The sequence below is a fragment of the Berghia stephanieae genome, chromosome 14, assembly GCF_034508935.2.
Source record: "Berghia stephanieae isolate SIO BIC M18660-M18661 chromosome 14, UCSD_Bste_1.3, whole genome shotgun sequence".
Classification (NCBI taxonomy): domain Eukaryota; kingdom Metazoa; phylum Mollusca; class Gastropoda; order Nudibranchia; family Aeolidiidae; genus Berghia; species Berghia stephanieae.
The window spans coordinates 24,431,294-24,448,793 of record NC_088373.1 but is presented as its reverse complement, the minus strand read 5'-3'; the positions used below and the strand labels follow the sequence as shown (position 1 = coordinate 24,448,793).

At 34.4% G+C, this 17,500-nt stretch overlaps 1 protein-coding gene across 1 annotated transcript in view; it reads right to left on the bottom strand.

Annotated features, from left to right (window-relative positions):
• Nucleotides 1-5,056: 5,056 nt before the first annotated feature.
• Nucleotides 5,057-17,500, bottom strand: part of LOC144959702 (uncharacterized) — a 19,593-nt gene continuing 7,149 nt past the window's right edge. Inside the window, exons 2-3 of the mRNA XM_078892384.1 lie at nucleotides 16,180-17,253; nucleotides 5,057-8,853 (exon numbers count right to left, since the gene is read on the bottom strand). Of these exons, the coding sequence (XP_078748510.1) occupies nucleotides 7,165-8,853; nucleotides 16,180-17,217 (2,727 nt within the window). The 5' untranslated portion in view covers nucleotides 17,218-17,253 and the 3' untranslated portion in view covers nucleotides 5,057-7,164. The remainder of the gene's footprint in view (nucleotides 8,854-16,179; nucleotides 17,254-17,500) is intronic.

Here is a 17,500-nt window from a genome sequence, read left to right as displayed (position 1 = left end):
CTGACAAGTACGCTGCGCTTGGCGCCAATGATTGGCTCCATCTTAGTAATTCTGGCTTCAAACCAATCTTTGGTCTTGCGCTCCTTTTTGCCGTACGCCAGAACTGCAGTGTTGCAAATGGCATTTCTAAGAGAGTTTCAGCTGTCTTCTGCGTGTCGTTCTGCTTTTCTGTGAGATGTGTCGAGAGTCTACTTGTTAATTCCATGTATAAAACGCCAGAGACGCCTTTTCAATACAAACATCAAAGCGGTCGTACACAAAACATGTGTTAGACGTTCATATCAAGAAAAATAAGCCATAAACGGAAACTGGTTGTAATCTATCAAATATATCCTAACAAAAAAGACTTATTATTTGTCTTAAAAGTAGCTTCTGGATTGCATTTGTCTAAAGAAATTGGAATAGAGTTCCAATTAGAAGGGGCAGCATCAGAAAAAGACATATCAGGTGTAATATAATCTCTTGACCTTAATTTTTCTTAGAACTAATGATCTGAGTAGAATGATATTGGCTACGCTGCAATTTGTGAAGGAGACAGTTTGGAGTGAAGGGGCGAATCAGAGTAATCTGTCCTAGAAAATGTAAATGACGGGCAGTAATACATAGAAACTTTGATAACTGTGAAATCTTTCTAAGTTCATAATGTGATATTTTACAAAGGTAGTTAATGTGCATCTTCCATGGAGAAGTAAGTTTGAAATTATATACCGAAGTTTCGTGCTTTGATCTGCGAAATAGATTATTTCATTGAAATTCAGAATTAAGTTGTTTTGAAGGGATGTTGTGATCTTCAATCGGACACAAACCCTTTCGCCTAAGAGCTGGGGATTTGATATTTATACTGGAGTTCCTTATTGAAGTATATTGATGCTATACTAAAAGCTAAATAACTCACAACATCCCTCGGCCTGATAAAACGTACCAATGCACAACTATGAGTCAACTTAGACGCATATAGTCTGATTGAGTACTAATCATAAAACATTGGACAACATGATTGATTCCTGTTGACATGATGTGTACTAAGAAGTGTACTCATAGATCCCTTTAAATTGTACTTAACAGCGTTGAAACCAGGCTGACAATATTTCATAATCCATCTCTTTCCTGGTTGACAACGGATACGCAATGTAATATTGGACGGCACAAGCAGCCTGTTGGGTGCTTATACATTTTTCGGATAAATACATTGGTTTAAAAAACCAAGGTGATACTCCGAATTTTTACGTCCGTGTTTGATCGGACGAGGAGGAATGCCTTCCACGAAGTTATCTACGACCAACTGTACTCACAGGACAAGTCATGAAAACCCACTGATCATCCATCGAGTACGGTACATGTTTGCCATTCTTGAATAATGTTCACTGGGGAAGGGGAGTGGGGTGGGGGGGGGGGGGGGGAAGGGGAGCGGGGGGGGGGGGGGAGGGACTTTGAATGTATTAAAGTGAAGTATCGCTGAATCGAAACTTCTTAAACATCAGACAGATTCTACGCGGTTTGCACAGTTTTCAAAGGAAACGCAGTTTGTAAATACAAGAGGTGCATAATGAAAATAAATAACATAATCATTGATTTGACATCTCCACTTTGATTTCCGGACTGTGCGCCGTCTGTTAATAGTAATGCTATTCGCCGCATGCAATGAAAAAAATGCTGTGTTTCGCCTCTCTGGAGAGTTACTTGAAAATATTCCTCATTTTGTCACAGTTGCTTTTTTTTATCTTACTAAAAGCTTGATATTGGAATTATTCTTTAAATGCCTTATACAATAGTTTATAATTAAACATCTCATATAGCTTGCATTGTATCATTCACAGACAGTGTTACACACCTTTGAATATAAGGAAAATGTATCAATACGACAATTTCAAATCGAAAAATACTATCACAGTAACACTGGTAATTGAAAATCGGTCATGATCGAATGAATTATAAATGCAAACATTTCATATTATCATAAAATATTAATGACAAAAATAATCATGAAAGCAACTACGATAATAATCATACATAAGTCTCTGATAATGATCATGAATTACATTGTTTCACATGTCATGCATTTTATCTGTCAACATTTACAAACCCTTCTACAAAATCATGAAAGTAATGTAAACAATTATATCCACATGACAATTTATTCTATTCTATTCTATTCCATATTTTCATTATTCGGATAATCAGTGAGTTCTCTCTTAATTTGGTTAGAAATCATGGAATATATATTATATATTTGTCGCCTCTGGTATGTGTATTCTTGGAAAATGTAAACAAAATCGATGGAGGTATATCATTAATATTATGTATTATCTTGTAGAGCTGAATTAAGTCTCCCCTAATTCTTCTGTTTTTGAGACTAGGTAGATCGAGGAATGTCATATCTCAATCCCGGGAAACAATTTTGAATATTTTCAAGAACTTAAATATATTGTGCTCCAAACATTGTTCCCGTACTCAAGAACAGGTCGTTTAATATTTTTAGATAACGAAAGAAAAATGCTTTTATTCAAAAAAGTAAATTTCCTGTATATGATTCCCAACATGCGATTAGCTTTTGCTGTACAATCCCTGATATGCAAATCGAAGTTCCAATGTGGGACAAAAACAACACTAGCCTGGTCACTTTTATACTAAAATTTTCAAAATTTGCAACAGGCAATAAAATTGAATTAGAGTTATCTGAGTAATAGATGTGATGAGAATTTTTCCTTCCAACATGCAAAACTTTGCACTTGTCGAAAGTAAATTTTAATTGCCACTTCCTCTACCATTCAAAAAGAAAATTAATATCATCCTGAATTATTACATGCTGATCAGATTCATTATAAATTTAGTGTCGTCTGCAAACAATCTACATTTTGATATAATGGTATTTGGTAACTCATTAATATATAAAATAAAAATATTGGACTCAATCACTTCCCTGAGGTACTCAAATGGTCACATATATAAAACTTGACAATTCGCCTTTTACAACTACCCTCTGCTTTCTATTGGATAGAAACATTATATCCAATCGATCACATATCGGCCCTGTTATTCCATATGATTTTATTTTTCGGATTAGCCTCTCATGAAAAACATAATCATAGGTTTTACTGAAATCAAAATATATAATATCATTACATTCACCATCATCAAGCATGCTGGTAAAATCTTCCATGGCGTGTAATAACTGAATTACACACGAGCGATTCTCTCTAAATCCGTGTTGACAATTACTTAACATTTCGTGTTTTTTTTTTAATGAGGATGATATCTTTAAGAATGGATTCCAAAACTATTCATAAAATACACGTTAAACAAATATGTTTGTAATTGCCAGGTTCGTTTCTATTTCATTTTATTTTGTAAATAGCAGTCACATTGGCTAATTTCCAGTCTTCTGGAATTTCACCCTCTGATAGAGATGTGTTATATATAATAAAAGGGGGATGGCTTATTTGTGTCGCAATTTCCTTGAGTAAACGAAGATGGAGACCATCCGGAGAATTCTTTTTTCTACATAAAGTGACAACAACTTTTTGATTATTTCATTTTCCGAAATAAAATAAAAAATCAGTAATATAATTCCTATCGTTGTTATTGTCAACGAATGGGATGTTACCGTGATCCTCATTTACAAAAATATGTGAAAAATATATATTTAACACCTCAGCCTTTTCCATCGACTTTTAGCCGACACCGGTCTTTCTTTTACGTTTAGAATTGACATATTTCCAGAAACATTTTTCATTAGCTTTACATTCTCGAGCCAATTTAGATTTATGTAATATGATTGCATCTGATATAGCAAATTTAGCTTTATTTCGTATTGTTACATAGCTTTCATAATTAGTGATCAAAGTTTCATATATATTTTTAATAGTGTTTGTTTTGTTTCCTATTTATCATGTGTCTATTTAATCATCCAAATGGGTTTACTAAATTTACGCTTAACTTTAAGAAGAACATATTTCAATTCAGCAGAATTTATCTTATCTCTCAATACTGACCAAGCAACATCCACACACATGTCTTCCAAAGTGTCCCAATCAACAATTCCCATTTAATGTCTACATGCTTCATAATTACCATTGTAATAATCAAAATAATTATAATTTTTTATAACGACAAACATGTTTGGAAAAATTAAAAGAGATAGAAAGTAGGTCATGGCTACTTTTACCGATTGGTGGAAGGTGGTCAAAATCAATCCAACTATCATCGTTAACTAGAAGTAAGTCTAAAACTTGTCTGATTGTGTCTGAGTCTTGTTGGTCTTCTTACCATTTCTTCAAGAAATGCATCTCGGGTTTCCTCCATGAATACTTTTTCAGGAAATGCATGACAAGATCCAAACCGTTTAATAAGAGGAAAATTAAAATCACTAGTAATCAAAATCAGTTAAAGGGGGGGGGGATGTTGTCATGTGACCATTTGTCTGCATAAATAATTGCATGAAACCTTCATCTTCAGTTTTTTTTTCAACTGAAACCAACGTATTTTGCGATCTATAGTATGGTTAAATCCTGACCATTTTTAGTTTCAGTGGACTGATTTCAAGAAAGAACATCAAATAGTCTTTATAACTAAGTAAAGGCAAAAACGTATTAATGAAAAGTAAAAACTCTCTTCTGTCTTCAACAACCAATCACTTTGTTCTTAATTATGCCATGTGATCACAATCCAATAAGAGAGCGAGAGGAGAGTTTTGCCTTAAACTCGTTTACTTTGACTTTTAAATGCGTTTTTCTCAAAACTGCAATTTTCGAACTAAAAACCTATCTCCTCCCTCATTTTTCAAACAATCTTCTTCCAACTTTCTAAAAAATAAGTGTCATACAAATACGCAGGTCCTCTAGGAGCCGGATATTTAAAAAGAAAAATAATTTATGAGTAATTTGAAATTATGTAACATTTTCAAGGGGAATAATCAAGTAATAACTTTGAACTTAATTTTTAAAGTTTCTAATTAAAAAATTAAAAATCTAGCTTCTCGAGCCTCTTTAATTTCCTTTTTTCTACCTCTGCCCAAAATATTATGGCAATGGGTTGATAAACAAAAAAAGCCTTTGACTTTTTAAGATTTGATGTTTATTTTCCCATATGGCGTCGTTTCCATAGCAACGGGCAACCTTTTTTCGAAAAATATTATATGCAATCATCCTTCCCAAACATATACATTATGACTGTGCATAGAAGTTTAGGATATGTCATCAAATAAAAAAATGACTCTTTAGTGTCGCTCACCACCCCCACCCCTTTAAATGGATTGCGAGAATATATAATCCATTTGTCTTAAAGCTATTACTAAAATTTAGCTTATCTGCACAGTGTTGTCCATAAATATTTCCGATTAGAAGCGATAATTTATTTTATCCGAACTGACATCAAACACTCTTTTTTCGTAGTTTCATCAAAATAAAATTGTTGATCATTTATAGTAGAAGAAGTTTAAATCAAAACGCATTTCCAGGGTCACTATTCGTATATAAGGCATATCCGTTAAGATTATATTCAAATTTGAAATCAGTGTCTGATCGATTTTTTAACATTATCACTGGATTGAATACATTCGGCTTCCTCGTTTCCAGGTCAATTATCGAAACTGTAGTCGTCGGTTACGTCTTGCTGTTGTCGACTTCCTCTTGTTCTTGTCCCACGATTGTAATAGTGAACGTGATGTCTCCCAGAGGTCAAGTTTGGAGGTCTGGGCGTGTCTTCATCTGATAGGTATTTGCTGCAGGTTGGGGTATCATGGTTGTTGGATTTCATATGGGATTCTCTATACACTGATGATGATTGTTGTGTACTATGGAAAATTCTGGCCGATGTTGTCGTAATTCTGGAAATATTCTCGGTTACGTTATGTTGAACGTCAAGTATGTATGTGATATCATCAGTTACATTTATTTGATCCCATCATCTGTTGTGACATAAAATTTCCCGTTCCAAGCATTCTGTACAAAGTGGCGTTTTCTGATTTCTTTCAGCCTTTGGAGATTTGTTAGTGTAAGATCTTCCAGGACGATACGCGAAATTCATCTTTTCTGCTGGTAAATTTCACGATTATGCTCTTTGGAGATCACTTCGTACTTTCCTAGAGCTGTTTATTGTATCTCTATCTGCATCCACAACATTTATCTTTAAGTTTACTCCCACAACTGGTACAACACTTTGCTGTCAGTCAGTGGTGGTTTCTCTCTCACTCTCCCAGATGTCAATTATTCTAATTGAGGTACATCGAGAGTATTGTTGCACTTTGTTGTTCTTCTCTGCTTGTTTAATCCATTATTTTCCAGTTTTATGAATGTTAAAATCATAACAGGAATCTATGCCTCTGTCTTTTAACTATTAAAATGTAAACATTGTTTATGTCAAGTATGTACAAAGCGCACAATTTGATGTGTCATTTTGAATTCAGGGTGGCAATGTTTATGAGTAGTGGATATAAATCTCGTGAAAAGTAAACCCCTGGTCAAGCCTGTGAGAAGTTGAGTGATCGTAATCACAACAGAATTCACTATGTATAAGATTGTCATTTTAAACCATCCAAATGTTCACTCATCCCAGACCCTTCTGTCTTCATAAAGCGTAAAGAAAAAATATTCTAATTATTTTACTGTGACCGTTGCAAAAAAAAATCATAACGTCACTCACAACTCTAGTGTTCGAGACAATCATCATTAAAATCTATCAGAAGGTTGTGACGATATCCACATGCGTTCGCCCTGTTGTAAACGGACAATAGCTAACTAATTGTTGTTTTGAACGTTGTTAAGTATTACCCAATCTTTTAATATATATTGTTCTATTTTAATTCGTGCTTACAAAGGAGCATACTATTTCCTGCCCATCAGTGTTTTTGTTTATTCATCTTAACAACGCCACTACCACAATTATATCATTCGTCTCCAGTGTTTCATTCATCCTGTTTTGTTGATAAAGGGGAAACCCGAAACGTCCTTTTTATCTGTTTTCCTATATCAAATTGAAGCTTACATTCAATTTAACATTGTTATTTGCAATATGAAAGGAAAATATAAAATATTAGGTGTGATAATTATTTTTATCGCCGGCAAAAATATTGGTAACGAATTATTAAAAAGTCACATTTCTTAAAGCTAATCATAAAAGATTACACACTCATTTTTATTAGAAAGGAAATTATTTGGAAAAAGTTCATTATTTTAAACCAGAGGCATTTGTGCCTTTCTTTATCTGGTTTAGTTTCTGCCGGTCATTCATAGATATTGCGTTTTTATCAACAGTTTGTTTTGGTGGTGAACCGAACCGTGTAATCATGTCAGAAATCCAATCTTTATAGAGACTAAGCACACGCTTGTTGGCCGTAAATGAAAAGAATATGAAGACCCCTTGTAGGCAAGTGAAAGGGCTGGCGATGAGGGATAAAATCGGAATGTTAAATTGAATGGCCGCTGCTGTGAATAAAAGAGATAAACCAGTTACTGTTGATAGCTTGACATAAGTCACAACCCCGTGTTTGCCTTTAATTTCTGTCCCAAGACCCTTGACTACAATCATGCTTCTCACTGTCACAGCAAATAGAACCGCATTTATCACCACCGTGATCAAGAGAGGAACCAGCACGCCCATTATAAGGATCATGATTGATGTATCGGTGTCTAAAAAGCATCGTTTTTCGTCGTATGCCATAGATTTGCCTTTAGTCCAAACGAATGTGACAGCAATTATACTCATCACAACCAATAAGGGAAATCCGAAAGAGTAAAGACAGTTCCACATTAACTGCTTCCTTTTCGAGCCAGTGACAGTTCCTCTGAAGACTCGGTACATGTGTATACAACAAGTGTTCATCCATGTAAAAGATGCAACCCAGCTGTAGTGGAGGATAACCCCGTGTATAACGCAATAAGTCTCTTTGAAAAGACCTCGCGTACCAAACACAGATGTGATGACTAGCGATACGTGTGCTGTAAGAAGACAAATGCACAAGCACAGTGTGTTAATTCCAGGAACAGAGCGTAAAGATGGGAATATTACATAGGTCAGGATGGATGCCGAGAGAAATAAACTTGACAGAAGGAAACACAAATTGTCTAAATAAAACTGAATCATTGTGACTTTTTCATCCATGGAAAATCTATTACTGACAATCTCTTGGAAAAGACGTTTATAAAAATAACTACAAATATGGATTTGATTAGGCTCATAGGTCATGGTCCTTGGTTCCCAGGCCACAGCAATCTCACGGTTACCAACTCCAAGAATGACGTGCGTTGTGTTGTCTCCTACATTAAATGTTTTGTTAATGTTGGTGACGTCGATGCTCACGTACGGACAAGTAAGACGTGGGCTTAATTCTATTCCAGTATCATGTAGAGGGAGAGAGGTTTTATTATCGTGCCATCTTTCAATATTTAATTCACAGCGATAACCCGTATTTTGCCAATTTAAAATACGACAAAAATGTATTCCGTGGCATAATAAGTGAATTAATAAATCGCCCTTTTTATTTTCCTCTTCCATAAATGGTACGAGCCAGGTATTGTTGAAAATAATGTCAACAATTTTATTTTCAAAATCAGTTCTTGACATGTTGAAGGATGCCCGAACACGTGCCGTCAACCAAACAACTTGGTAAGAGCTATTGGTATCTAAATCATAGCAATTCGTAATCTCAATATCAGTCCACAACGTTAAATGGGGAATCCTTTGTGAAAGGAAATTCCAAATCGCTCCAGCAAGATTATGGTAAATTATTTTCTTGCTAAGTAATCTCATCTCAAATCTATATGTCAATCCACGAACCTGGTTATATACCGTGTCGCAAGACTGGGTTTTCTTGTTGAGGACTTTACCATCTGGGCAAAACAAAGGCAGACAACGAACCTGAAGATTAAAGATAAATCATAAAAAATATATGACTCATTTATCAAACTCATTCTTCAAATGTCGATCGATTTAAATCATTGTGGAAAAAAATCTCACAGCTGGGACTTCGCACTCATTTGTATATGAGTCAATGCCAATTAGCTAGTGCCATTATCTATCATAAGGATTTCACTGGAATGGACTCGTCTACATGCACCATAACGTCATTAACCAATAATAATTCCTAACACCTTAAAGAAGACAAGTCGTTTGATTATTACTCCTAAGTTCAGAAACACAAATTGTGTGGCATTTATGTAGTAATTACGGAGTTATTGCCCTTGACTATTTCTATAGTTATTTTTCTAATAAATAAAGAAATTACAAAATATTTCTAATCACTCAAGGAAGCAATGTTGTTATATTTGTGTTCTCAAGTCCGGGAAAACACATTTTGTAAAGATCACTCCACCCATCAAGGAGTTATTGCCCTTGACCTCATCCCATGAGTACGTCATGAGCGGAGGAGACTGATTACTCAAATTTGCCACAAAACAATGAAAAATATTCTGATTACTGAAAGAAGCAAAGTTATTACACTAATGCTAAATACTCATTTTGTAACGATCGGTCCAGCCATTACGGAGTTATGGCCCCTTGACCTCATTTCATGATTGTGACATGAACGGAATATACTCAAATTTGCCACATACTATACAAAATTTCTAATCACTCAAAGAAGAAATGTTGTTACACTAATGCTCGCAAGTGTAGATGAACAAAGAAATAAATCGAGTGAAGACAGAGGGTCCACACGAGTCTCCTTTCATCGGGTTGAATGTTTGGTCCGGAAAGCGTGAGAACTATTTATGTCAACTCAAATCTCGAATGAAAGGAGAAAGACAGATACGAACAAGAAAGCTAAATACATGTTTCTATCATTAAATAACAGGTTTCCCTTTACATAAAAACGAAATCATGTTAGAATGCCCCCCATTCATTATTCATCAATAACATACCTATTAAATATTAACTGAATTTTCATCATGCTTTTTGGAGGAGATTCGAAACTAATCGTCAATGTAAACAAGAAACTGAAATAAATCTAATGAAAAATGTACATGCCATATAATAATTAGGAAACATCTAATTGTAACTAAAAATACATTTTACCATCCAAAAAAGCTATAAAAGTTTTTATTCCTCAAAATCGAGCAACATATTTGTTTGACAAAGAAATATATGTGAAGTTGACAGGAAAATAACATCAAAATTATCGATTTAAGGAATACAGCTTATAGTAAAATACGAAAATCTGAAGTTCCATGTATTTTTTGTTTATTTTTACGTAAATCCTGACCAATTGTATTAATTTTATAACATTGATGAGAGTATAAAAAACACACAATTCAATGATATACTTTTAGTGATCTATTTAAAATTCTTCTTAACTTTCGCAGGATTGTAAATAAATCAATACATATTCCCACAGCGTCGCCAATATATTTATTGTTATTGCCCTTTGCATAATCAAAAGGCCATCTGCTATAGCTACGCGATTGATACTGCATTTATTAACGCCCAGTCGATAGGCGGTAGAGCAATGTGGAGTTGACCGACCGTGGTCAACAGACATAATATAAGACATAATTAGGATTACACACGTTTCTTGACGTTAACTACGATGACTTAGGCAGAATATGATTAGTCTCGAGAAAACCATCAGTAAAAACCCTGGCATTTTAACCAATGTAACGATTTTACTCTCCCGGGACTTCATCAATACGTGGACTGCTAGACAAGGGACAAAGAAACATTAGATTTATTCCTGTGTAATATTAAAAATAGTTATAAATGTTTACCCCGCGCCCCATTAGGTTTATCTGACCACTGCATGCTCTTGCTACTCCCCACCTACCGCCCTGTTTTTAAACGTGTAAAACCAGTAAAGAAAAGTGTACAGATCTGGAACGGAAGTGTGTGTGAAGATTTGCGTGGTTGTTTTGAATGCACTGACTGGAATGTTTTTATCGAATCATGTGATAGTGTGGATGAGCTGAATGACTGTGTGAGTGAGTATTTAAAATTCTGTGAACAGCTAGTGTCTTGTAAAAAAGAAATAAAATATTATCCTAACAATAAGCCTTGGATAACAAAAGATCTAAAACTTTTATTGAACCAAAAGAAAACTCTCTATACTAGTGGAAACAAAAAAGATCTGAAAACAAAACAAAAAGAGATAAAGAGGGTAATATCTAGTTGTAGAGACAAGTACAAAAATAAAATTGAAAAATGCTTTTCTTCTGGGGATATACGGGACACGTGGCGGGGGCTTAAAACTGCTGTTAACTATAATCCAAAGCCCACGATTATATCAGAAGATATCGAAATTGAAACTTTAAATAAATTTTATTCACGTTTCGACACAGCAAACAAATTTGATATTGAAAATGAAAAACATAAATTAGACAGGGCTTTGGAAGATGAAATGGCTGTTGAGGTCAGTGAAGAGGAAACGAGATTTGTATTTTCGAAACTAAACGAGAGGAAGGCTGCTGGGCCGGATGGATTGAAAGGAAAACTATTAAAAGAATGTGCCCACCAGCTTTCCCCCATTTATACACATATTTTTAACTGGTCCCTCCAATGCGTTTCAATCCCTGAAATTTGGAAAACTTCGAAAATTATTCCTGTTCCAAAAAAAGAAAAACTTGAAACTATGAACGATCTCAGACCTGTTGCACTGACTTCAATAGTCATGAAATCTTTAGAAAAACTTGTTCTTATTAAAATTAGGAATCAGTTTATGCCATTGAGTGATAGTCATCAATTTGCTTACAAACCAGGACGTGGCGTAGAGGATGCCATTTTGCTGTTTACAAACAACATCTACAGGCATCTAGATCACGCTAGGAGCTATTGCAGATTGCTTTTTGCAGATTTTTCTTCAGTATTCAATACAATGCAACCCCAGTTGGTTGTTCAAAAATTGACTAGTCTGAATTTAAACAAGTATATAATTGCTTGGGTGCTCGAATTTCTTACGGAGAGAGCACAATATGTTCAATTAGGGCAAAACAAATCTTCCTGTATAACTACAAATACTGGCGCTCCTCAAGGTTGTGTATTGTCCCCTGTATTATTCACAATATACACGAATGACTGTAGAAGTCAAAACCTGAGTGTACCTTTAATAAAGTTTGCAGATGACACCGCTCTTCAAGGCCTCATAGCAAATGGCAACGAAGTGGCTTATAGGCAAGAAATTGATAGATTTGTGTCTTGGTGTGATGCCCACCACCTAGAGCTTAACATAAGCAAGACAAAGGAGCTAGTGATTGACTTTAGGAGAGTGAAGGAACCGATAGAACCGTTAAAATTAAAGGACCAATTCGTCCAGCGAGTTCCTCACTACAAATACCTTGGTGTAACGATTGATGACAGGCTCAAGTGGGATGAACACTTGAAAATAATTAGGCATAAGATGTGCAGACGTACATATTTTTTATCAAAACTCTCTCAGTTTAGAATAGATAAAACCCTCTGCACATTATTTTATAGAGCAGTAATCGAAAGTGTTTTGTCATTTTGTATAACAGCTTGGGGAGGCAATTGCTTAGCAGTGGAAAGGAACAAAATAAATTCAAATATTAAAAAATCCATTAAACGCTATATAAATGATGTTGACGATGTAGATCTTTTATACGAGAAATTTTGTATAAATAAAATAACTAAAATATTAAATGACCAGTATCATCCACTAAGACCATCAATTATTATGTCAGAAAGAAGTGGTCGCCCTTTCTCTATTTCAACGAAAACAGAGAGACACCGAAAATCTTTTCTGCCGTCCAGTATTAGGCTTTATAACAACAAGCAATAATCATTTTATATAATTATTTCTCATTTTTACTTTTTAAAAATAAAATATTAATTTATTAATTTATTTGTTTTGCAATCTTTTCAATTTTCAATTTATAGTGACAGTTTTAACTATTTTACAGTGTTGAAATTATTCATATTATAAAGCGCAGCTCTGGTTAGAGAGCTGCTCCTTTTTTATATATATACATCCTATTCCCATTGTATTTTTATCTTATGTGTAAATTATAACACGTCTGTACAAAAAATTTCCTTTTTGGGATGCAATAAAGTATTATTATTATTATTATTATTATTATTATTATTATTATTATTATTATTATTATTATTATTATTATTATTATTATTATTATTATTATTATTATTATTATTGCCAAACCTCATTGTTTCTTGTGATTCACTAACTCTAGGGACAATTATATATAAACAAAAGACTCAGATATCTAGCTCTCTCCCATTTTATCCTTCCTCCTATCACTCACGTCTACTGGTGGAAACTCGAAATTCATTCTACTTAGCGAGAAACATTGTGTGCACTGGGGTATGTGGTGGACTTACATTGTATTATTATTATTAATTAATGCCATTTAAAACAAGTATGTGTAGTGAGTGATAATTAATATTGCATATGGCCTGACCGTAAGTAGACACAACATAAATTAACAGAAAACGATAACTCATGTTATTAACAGTAATTGATAATTCATGTTACTATAACAAAATGTTTCATTCACTCTCTTTATCAATACATTTATATATGTATATATTATTGTATATGTATGTATGCCTTCCAAATGAATGAATTACATTACACGAATTACATTTACAAATGTGCTAGCGCTAACATGCGATAGTTCTATTAAGTATTTACATGTATTGATTATTATGCTCTCATTGATACATATCTTTTTCCATCCCACTAACTTTCATGTATCCCCTTAATTAAATTACTGACTTACGCAATTTAGGTTAGTGGTGATGTCAAGGGTATTAATTGAAATCCCCCAGGACATCACTATTAATGAGGAATATAAAAATGTTGCAACTAGTCAAAGATTTGCTCCGGTATTTTCTCAGATTGTGGTCTCGACCAAATATGCATCTGTAGACCGAGTAAATGTCTATTTGATTAAAGTTGATCCACAGTTGAATCTAACAAGTGATCCACTGAGACAAATAGAATGGAATAGACACCTCCACGAAATGACCAGAAGAAACTTAACGCCGCCACCAGTCACATCCAAGCAGATAAGCACCTATACACAAAAGTGAATAGTTTACGATAAGGGATAAAATTAACTACCCATAGTCAAACTTTAATGAATTAAAAAGCACTATTATTCTTTTAGCTAATCATGTGTTAATTTGTTATTTCGTGAGGCAGTTCTGTTAATTTATATTAAAGTACTTCTGCTTTAACGGGGATTAATATTTACATTCTGAACATACCTGTCCCTATATATCGTGCTAATAATCTACAATTCCCGCTACTACTTATCTCTTTAAACTTAAAAACATTTTCTTACTATCTGTCGAGTTGTCAGGAGCTTTAACCCGACTATAAAAGGAAAAAAAGGAGTACCAGATAACTCTTGGTCTATAGGTAAACTATCGGACTCCGATTTGTTTACTCCTAATTGCCACTCTTCTACATAGACGCGACCAAAATTTACTGTCCAAATCCTGGCCTCTTTATTACTTCGATTTACATTATCAAAATAAAAACATTATGAACAAATAAAATTGCAATAGGGCAGAAATCCTGAGATTTTATGTGTGTTAATAATTAATAATATTAGCAAAATTTATTGTTAGTTCTTATCCCAAAATGGTACGGGGCACATTGTTTTTTTCTTTTTAGGCAAGGACTCGTATATATATATATATATATATATATATATATATATATATATATATATATATATATATATTCTTTACTATCATGGTAATGGTAAAATGGTATGGTAATTGTGAATAGTAACTAGCGCGACTAAGCTTTTTCATAACTATCTAAAAACTAAACAAAATTTTCTTACGATGTTCCTAAGAAATAAAGAGTGCCTAATTTAAAAGTTCGCCCAGTCAAAAGTCATACTCGTGGCGAGCTGATTTCAGTTGCTCGCGCGTCCGTTCAGTTCCCTTTCAATTGATAAATGAAAAACATGGACACCAGTATTTGCAAAGGGAAATATACACCTTGAATTAAGACACTTCAACACGTCCAGTTTCTTAGTCAATTGTAAACACGAATGCGTTCCAATGTTTGCTTAAGAGATTATCTACCATATATCCATCCTCCCCTTTAATTGTTTGCATATTTTCTCCTATATTATTTTCTTTTCTCTTAAAAAGACTCCAGGTGCATTATGCGTTCAGGCCGGTTCGCGTCTCCTTAAGGGACTAGCCAATTGCAATTATTATTCTCACCATTTCCTCAAATGTTGGGTCCTACCACGTTGACTATTGAGATATTTTCATTCTTTCTAATTGGCTATTCCTATAATTATTTGGCATGTCAATTTTAACAAAGCTCGTCTCCCTTGCAACTAACGGTGACACACGCTAAATCACCCAGAGAGGAAACAGTTGCCAAATTGCAAACTTTTAAAAGAAAGTTTTAACTATTTTTCGGCTAAATGTCCAAGCCAGGGAGAAGGTCCTAGCCACGAAAGTATCAATCCAGGCCATACCAGTGCAAAAGGCATAATTCCCAGTCTGAAGATGAGTGTCAACTAGAATCAACCAAGCCTGGTTTGGAAGTCTTCAGGAACTGAAACTTGTGATCAATTCCCGGCTGGACTAAAGATAAGCCAAACGGGCTCGTATCATTATTAAATCACCAAACAGTGACACATATTATGATTAAAATCAAATAAATAAATAAATAAATAAATAAACAATAAATTTGATCCACTCAATTAGAGCCATACTTCATATGATCAAATAAATACAGGATTAATAGTTAAAAGTGTAAAATATACATCATCCATAATCTTCATTCTACCTCCCACTTATTCTCTTTATTTTCTCCTGTAAACGTATAATTAAACTTTTGTATATAACTTATTTTTTAATTGGGTGTTACTGTTCTTTTGACTCTCTTGTTATTATTAGTAATTTATAAGGTACCCTAACGTTCTTCTTAATCACCCATAGATAGCACGCATACTAGGTTCGAACCCAGACATTTTAGGATATTATTTGGACTTGAACCCCATAACCCCCCCCCACACACACACACACACACATACACACACACACACACAAACACACAATAATCAACATGGCATGTTCAATCAATATGCGTAACTTTTTAATCTCCACACACTCCATCATATTCATATTCAGCCAAACAATTGCATTGCATGTAACTCTTATCGCTTTTTGTCTAAATATTTGTTTTCTACCTGCATTGCTTTCATTTGTTGTGTTTTCTCTGTGTTTTTAGAAGTGAAATCTCACCTTATTATGGAATCCGTCGTTTATTCCACAACTCTCATCATTGTGATTCTTCACAGCGGTACCGAACATCAAGCCAGTAGTAAAGGAACCACCACCCTTTAGATTGCACTCCCCTTTTTTTCTTTGAAGTGAAAACTCATTAATGCATAAATAACAAAATATATTTTTAGAGGTTCCTACTCTCAGAGCAGGAATGGGTGGCAGACTATTGCAAAGTTGTACAATAACTGGAGGCATGTCCAATCTATGGCACGAAAAAGGCTGATCGATGACGTCCGTGCGGCAGTTGATAAGTTTGGTATTTTCTTCAAAGCTTAGTAGACATTCCTCGTTATTGAAAACTAAAAAGTAAAAATCTAGCCTGTCTTCAGCGTGATATATATTATCATAAAACTGACATTTTGTTCTGTAAGATATTGTTTGCAAAGACACAAAGTTACTGAGGAAATCAGTGTTGTTGTCACTACGAGGTAAAGGCGTTGAGGTATGTATTTTAGGGATGATCCCATTGCAAATAGCGCAATATATATTTCTAAATACTAGCCTCGTGTTGGAATCGATTACATGAGTAAACGTATCCAAATACAGGGTATCCTCTGCTTTGCATTTGTCGGCTATATCTTCACGTTCCCATTCATCTGGACAATTATTCACGCTCAAAAAAGTTATCCAGTCGTCCTTGATGAATGAAGGAAAGGCTTCACATTTCGCTAGGGTGTACGCCTTGTGGACCGTCATATTGGCGAGGAAGTTGAAGGTTTCCATTTGATTTTTGTGAAGGCTGTTGTAGAAGGACGGGCAACACGTGCCTCTACGCATACAGTCAATGTCGCACTCACATGGTACACACGGGTCAACAGGGCATAAATTGTTTGTAGTCAAATTTCCATCAATGCATGCAACACCGCAATACTCGAAATAATAGTCTACCCAGTTGAACAGAGTTACTTTATCTAGATCCACATAGTATTCTTCATAGCCGTTGGCTGAACCAGTCAATCCAAGAATCACAGTCATTATAAGCGTAAATAAAATCATCCTTACTCTATTACTGTGATACCAATCTGCTAGATACTGTGTAATGTTCAACAGTAGTAAACAAATGAATTAAAACAGTTTTTAAAAAGAACAAAATATTAAACACGGAAATTTTCGGACCAACAACAAGAATAAATAAGGCCCTGCCTTTGATCTGTTTGTATTCTTTTAGTAATGTACTCAGATTCAGGTTCACAATGAATTATTTTTGAAGACGGAATTTGAGCCCAAAACTTTCCAGGTTTAATACGTTGTTATTTCTGAAGGTTTTATAGTTATTTTT